This window comes from Lontra canadensis, unplaced genomic scaffold (assembly GCF_010015895.1).
Source record: "Lontra canadensis isolate GAN:19392208 unplaced genomic scaffold, GSC_riverotter_1.0 scaffold36, whole genome shotgun sequence".
Classification (NCBI taxonomy): Eukaryota; Metazoa; Chordata; class Mammalia; order Carnivora; family Mustelidae; genus Lontra; species Lontra canadensis.
This window is the reverse complement of record NW_022631030.1, coordinates 8,215,821-8,222,916: the sequence shown is the minus strand read 5'-3', so window position 1 is coordinate 8,222,916 and position 7,096 is coordinate 8,215,821. Positions and strand designations below refer to the sequence as shown.

The following is a 7,096-nucleotide window of genomic DNA, read 5'->3' as shown; positions in this document are numbered from 1 at the left end:
CAGGCAAGAGTTTATGTGAGTTTGATAAACTTTTCCATGCCTCCTAGAAATAAGGCTTTGCCCATCACCATCTGCAGCTCCAAAAACCACCTAAAAAGCAAGAGAGTAAAAATCTGGAAGAAATCAAGTTTTGCAAGGTCTTCAGTAGGAGTTGCATTTTTTTCTTTTAAGATTTTATTTATCCATTTGACAGACAGAGATCACAAGTAGGCACAGAGGCAGGCAGAGAGAGGAGGAAGCAGGCTCCCTGCTGAGCAGAGAGCTCGATGCGGGACTCCATCCCAGGACCCCAAGATCATGACCCGAGCTGAAGGCAGAGGCTTAACCCACTGAGCCACCCAGATGCCCCTGGAGTTGCATTTTTCAGCCTCTCTCAGAGATCATGAATTTACTCGGATGGGACAGTAGTGCTTTCAGCCCCTGGCTGTACCTTGTGTGCCAAATGCAATGAGCAATTTCTCTACTGAGGGATTCATACAGTAAAGAAGCAGACAATAGTAAAATTCTGTGACCTTTAAGGACCTGCAGAGTCATCTTATCAGTCTTTATATGTCCCATGAGGCAAAGTGCACTTGGAGATGATCTCTTAGAAAAAACGAAATGTTCAAATACAAAGATTGGACTCAGGTAAGTAAAAAGAGGGGCAATTAACCAACTACTCTAAGTAAACATGTGGTCACAGGGACAATGGTCCAACTCCAAGCAGGTAAATCACTTACTTCTTCCTGAGCCACACTCCCAGCATCACCGTGACTGAGAATCTCTCATCCACACGACTGTTGGCTCCCAAATTCACCTTTCCCCCTGAATCTCTCCTTGTGCCACTGCTGTAGGGAGAGCACCTGATAGCCTTTGCTCAGCCATTTTTATCATGTATCTAAAATATAAAAGACATTTATTTCTAGGCCCTCAACAGATACATTGCATAGCCCAATGCAGCATAAGGCACTAAAAGAGGAACTGGCTAGTGACATGGAAGGAAAAAGCGATGTTCAGATAACAGACGGAAGCAGACGGTGCCTGAAAAGTTTGAACGTGTTTCCGTTGGTGGAATCTCCATTGTTGAAGTGGAGACTGAAGAAAGCATCCTATCAAAAAATTGAGAGAAGTGTGACAGATATTAGTGTGACCAAATGAATGTCACGACATTCAATGTCTAATGTGACAACAGAAATGAAAATATTTCAAGTGTGAGTGTTTCTGTTATTAACTACAGTGATTGTAGAGAAAGCAGAAAGGTGCATGGTAGAGCTATTTCAAAGATGGGCATGAAGGCATAGTGTATTGGATGTAGAATTACAAATAGTAGCCAGTCTGTGAGTAAATTATTCCACAATTATTCGAGTACACCTAGAATCCTTGTAAAACCTTACAGCCTAAGTATTTTTTAATCCATTTACAGATGAGGAAACTAAGTCGGAAACATCAAGGGACTTGGTAACAAGCTATTCCACTTGCATGGAGCCAGGATTTGAACATAAGCCTACCTCTGTCGAGAACACCTACTCATTTCTCTGTATCCTAGTGCCTGGGAGATCGTGGGCTGTAGTCCCTTCTTTACCTGGCTTAGCACCTCATTCGGAAGATTTCAAGTTTGTTCTGCTTTTTTAAAAAACAGATGTACTGAGGGGCGCCTGAATGGCTCAGTGGGTTAAGCCTCTGCCTTCAGCTCAGGGTCCTGGGAGCCTGCTTCCTCCTCTCCCTCTGCCTGCCTCTCTGCCTACTTGTGATCTCTCTCGCTCTCTGTCAAATAAATAAATGAAATCTTAAAAAAAAAAAAAAAAAAAAAAACAGATGTACTGAAGCATACAAGTCAATTTTTTAAGTTTATACAGGTTGTGCACTTTCTAATTTTAGGGCATTTCTGTCACTTTAGGCCTATTTGCCATGAGTCCCTGATACCCCCCCACCCCCGCCAGCCTTGAGTATGCACTAAAATCTACGTCCTGCCTCTGTCCATTTCACGTACATGTCATCATACAGCATGTGATCTTTTCTGTCTTTTCACTTAGCATCTTTTGGGTTCACTCACATTCACCCCCATGCTCTTTTCTGAGGTTCATTATTTTAACAAGAGTTACTGTCCCATCAGCAGCATATCATACTTCATGCTTCTTTATAGGTAAATAATGTTGCGTACCATGCACGTATCATACGCGTTCATCCATTCACCGGAAGATGGACTGCTGAATTGTGTCTGTATTTCAGCTACTATGAGTAGTGCTGCCAAGAATATGTGTATATGTTTTCATGTGAACATGGGTTCAGTTCTCTCACCTATATAACCAAGAGTAGAATGGTTGCGATATATAGTAACTCTGCGTAACGTTTCAAAGAAATTCCAAACTGTTTTCCACAGTGGCTGCACCATTTTCTATTCCCACCAACAGTGCATGAGGGTTCCAGCTTCTCTACCATTCTTGCCAACGTTTATGCTTTCTTTTTTTTTTTTTTCTTTCCTCTTACTCTTTTTTTTTTTTTTTTTAATACAAAAGAAGCCTGGACCATCTTGTTATGCCAGGAAGTAAGGAAATATATGAAAAGATGGAGCATGTCAGTAAGACACAGGTGACAAACAGAATAATAACCAAAGCTAGTACAATTTGAATAATAAAATAAATAGTTACCATGTTGGATATTTAATCTCAGGATCAAATGTGTATCCATCAGCCCCTATCTATGTAAGCAATTGAATAAATAAATAAATGGGGAAGAAGAACCACTTATTCCTTATAGAAATTCTAGTTAATAATCTAGAAGATCAAGGGATATTTGAAAATCACCATTAGACTAACAACAAAGTAATAATATTTTCAGGCAAAATACACAAATATCTTCTAAAATAAGTGAGTGAAAGATTGATAGGATAGGGAATTTAAGCTTAGTCTCAAAGTACCTCCCCCCCCCACAGAGGCATGTCACATAACCAATAATAAAACATACTGACATCGTGTGTATTCTGAAATGCCCTAGAAAGGATAAATCTTCATTTCTTTTCTGTAACTTCCTGAATATGGAAATGCCAATCATTAGGTAAATTTATGTTTAACTTTTTAAGTAACTGCCAAACTGTTTTCCAAAGTGGCTATACCATTTTATATTTTCTCTAGCAATGTATACAGGTTTCGGTTTCTCTACATCCAATAACACTGCATACCATTTGTCTTACACACACACACACACACACACACGTGTGTGTGTGTATATAACATCCATTCCAGTGAGTGTGACAAGAGAAAATCTCAAACAAAATTGGCCAAAATATCAGGGATACACATCTACCACTGATATAAAGGACATTATGATATATTTATCTATCCAACATTGAAATGGGCTTTCTGGTGAAATAGGAATTACGCTGTTATGGAATTTTTTCAAGCAGAAGCTATAGATTTTTTTGTCAGGAGCACCATGAGAAATACTACTGCATTGAATAAATTAGTAAAAATGAAGAAATGAAAGGTCATATGTTATGTTCCTGCTACATTCTAAGTAAAATAATAATTATCACAAATGATGATATCCTCATTTTTATTGTGAGAAATGGAGGAACCGAGAAATTCAGCACCATGATCCTCTTTCAGCTAATGAGTGCCTGACCAGGGATTTATTTTTATTTTTATTTTATTTATTTATTTGTCAGAATGAGAGAGAGATTATTTATTTGTCAGAATGTCAGAGAGAGAGAGAGGGGAGCAGCAGACAGAGGGAGAGGCTCCCTGCTCCCAGCAGGCTCCCTGCTGAGCAAGAAGCCCAACTCAGGACTTGACCCCAGAACCCTGGGATCATGACCTGAGCTGAAGGCAGAGGCTTAACCCACTGAGCCACCCAGGCATCCCCTGACCAGGGATTTAAACTTGAGTCTATAAAAATCAAAATAAACTTCACTCCTTAATATTTTGACTGCTTTATCCCCAAAATGTTCATGGGAAACTAGAGAAGGCGTGAGATATTTTCCCTGTGGGAAGACATGATATATGCATGCGGAACACTAAAGTAGTAGAGACACTACATGCTTAGGTATTTATTCATAATTATCACAAAAATACTATAGGTTTCAGGAATGAATAAATCAGTGTGAGATAAAGTATTCATAAAGTATTTAATGTTCAAACTTAAGTACAAAGAGTAGATTTGTGAGAGATTAAATGAATTTCATTCATCTGCAAAAATGGAAATGCAGTGATGAGATCAGGGAGAGATTATGGCAAACTATAAAGAAGATGAGGCAAACGGCATCCCTAGATAAGAGAGATTTCTTTGAGGGGTTGTAGGAGATAAGGATTTTGTGATAATAATGGAAATAATGTGTAGATAATTTTGACTATCAGACAGCAATACAATTTATGCCTTAGGCAGTGGAGAACAGTAAAGAACAGAGATAAATTAAACAATGTTCTTATAAGAAGACTGACAAAGAAGCTGAATAGAGAACATGTTACACATTTGGGAAGTGAGAGAGAGCTGGGATGCAAAATTATTGTGAAATTCTAGGTATAAAACATGCACATACAGGCTTAGGTCCATGGGAATTGAAGATACAATAGAAATTAGGAGTTTATTTCTTTTTTAAAGATTTTATTTATTTATTTGACAGATAGAGATCACAAGTAGGCAGAGAGGCAGAGAGAGAGAGAGAGAGAGAGGGAAGCAGGCTCCCTGCTGAGCAGAGAGCCCAATGCGGGGCTTGATCCAGGACTCTGGGATCATGACCTGAGCTGAAGGCAGAGCCTTAACCCACTGAGCCACCCAGGCGCCCAGGAGTTTGTTTTTTTGGGGTTTTTTTGTTTGTTTGTTTTTTAAGATTTATTTATTTATTTATTTATTTAAGGGGATTTGAGAGAGCACAAGGGGCTGAGGGAGAGAGACAAGCAGACTCCCCCACTCCCCTGCACAGGGCTCAATCCCAGGACCCTGGAACCATGACGTGAGCTGACTGAGCCACCCAGGTGCCCCTAGAAATCAGGAGTTTAGAGATAATTTTCACATAATACAACATCTAGGTTTAGGAGATAAAGGATGGAAAGGATTGAAGAAAACTCGTGGATTTCAAGTCCAACTCAACAATCAAGGCATGGGAAAACATTTCCCAAAATGCTGAAACAAAGATGTACAGGAAGAGCAAGAAATGTACTTAAATATTTGTCCTTCTAATTATGCAGTCAATTCTCTGAGGCTTCATTGTCAGACACTTGAGAGTTGGCTATGGGTCGCTGTTAATTCCAAAGAATTCCCTCTGGGTGAGGAATGGATGGAGCTGCTGGGTGTCTGGCTGACGTAACAGCCCCCACACTCTGGGTAAGTATCCCCCAAAGATGGGCTACCGCTCCCTAGCATCACACGGTAATAAGAGCCGGCTTATCCACATGGGCAGTATGGCAGAGTAAATTAGGAGAGTGAAGGCATCACAATTCTGAAATATTTGCAGGATTGATATGGTCCACAAGAGTAAGACTTACAATCCATACTTGTATTGGTGTTATTAGGGAGTGCATTTCTCCAGGTAATTATTACAGTCCTTTATGTACCTCAAAGAATTGTAGGTCCCCATATTGAAAGAGTCATTTCTGAAACAACAGCAAGAAAAAAACAGGTCAAAAGAGTGAAATGAACCTGTGTATCTTTCTCTCGTGTAGGGGGCAAGACCAAGCCGGCACGGTCCGACGGCTCATGACATTTCAGCTAAGAAGGATGGCTGTTCATTACATTTGTTGATATCAGTTTTGTTACAAAGGGGTAACTAACCACTTCGTGTGTGAGAAGATGGCCGTTGAGACAGAGGACCCCAACCAGACTGTGGTGAGCCACTTCTTTCTGGAGGGTCTGATGTACACAGCTGAACATCCTAGCCTCTTCTTCCTCCTCTTCCTCCTCATCTACAGCATCACCTTGACCGGGAATCTCCTCATTCTCATAACTGTGGGCTCTGACCCTCACCTCCGCTCCCCTATGTACCACTTCCTGGGGCACCTCTCCTTCCTGGATGCCTGTTTGTCCACAGTGACGGTGCCCAAGGTCATGGCAGGCCTCCTGACTGCGGATGGGAAGGTGATTTCCTTTGAGGGCTGCGCTGTACAACTTTACTGCTTCCACTTCCTGGCCAGCACTGAGTGCTTCCTATACACAGTCATGGCCTATGACCGCTACCTAGCTATCTGTCAGCCGCTACACTACCCAGTGGCCATGAACAGACGCATGTGTGCGGGGCTGGCTGGACTCACCTGGACCATAGGTGCTGTGCACTCTGCCATCCACACCTCCCTCACCTTCCGCCTGCTCTACTGTGGTCCACACCACATTGCCTACTTCTTCTGCGACATCCCCCCGGTGCTGAAGCTGGCCTGCGAAGACACCACCATTAATGAGCTCGTCATGCTGGCCAACATTGGCATCGTGGCTGCAGGCTGCCTGATTCTCATCGTCGTATCCTACGTCTTCATCGTCGCGGCGGTGCTGCGCATCCGCACTGCCCAGGGCCGGCGGCGCGCCTTCTCCACCTGCTCATCCCACCTCACAGTGGTGCTCCTGTACTACGTGCCACCTGTCTGCATCTACCTGCAGCCTCACTCTGGGGGGGCAGGAGCTGGGGCCCCCGCTGTCTTCTACACAATCATCACTCCCATGCTCAACCCTTTCATCTACACTCTGAGGAACAAGGAGGTCAAGAGGGCTCTCCAAAAGCTTCTGAGCCGAGGCTCGCGAGAGTCTCCAGCAGGCAGCCCACCCCCCTGACCTGTGCTGGGATTCTTCATTTGCCTGCCAAGAAAACAGTTATTCCCAGAGCAAAACGGGGAGGGGAAATCATTCAGGTGGGAATCAGTGCAACTGAGTTTCAGCCCAGCCACGAACTTTTCCCCCTCCCTTTGGCCAAGTGACATTTCTCAGTGTCTCAGTCACAAACTCTCCATCTATAAAATGGAAGGAGCCCCGTAGGTGATGCTATGAGTAACTTCCAGATCTAAGTTCCATGGCTCAGAGGTATGTGAAATGCTGTTCATATCCTCACTTGTTTTAATAAATGATTCTTTTCTTATTTCATATGCAATAATTTGATTAAATAAATAACACATATTAAAGAATACTGATAACAAAAATG

The 7,096-nt window shown here is 42.3% G+C and overlaps 1 protein-coding gene across 1 annotated transcript; it reads left to right on the top strand.

Annotated features, from left to right (window-relative positions):
* The first annotated feature begins 5,742 nt into the window (after nucleotides 1-5,742).
* On the top strand, nucleotides 5,743-6,732 carry LOC116874361 (olfactory receptor 10S1). The gene has a single exon (XM_032869025.1). It carries the CDS (start codon nucleotides 5,764-5,766, stop codon nucleotides 6,730-6,732), a length of 969 nt encoding a protein of 322 aa, XP_032724916.1. The 5' UTR covers nucleotides 5,743-5,763.
* Nucleotides 6,733-7,096: the final 364 nt, after the last annotated feature.

What these genes read in the sequence shown, in the direction of transcription:
- LOC116874361 (XM_032869025.1), top strand. Translation starts at nt 5,764, where the DNA reads ATGGCCGTTGAGACAGAGGACCCCAACCAGACTGTGGTGAGCCACTTC.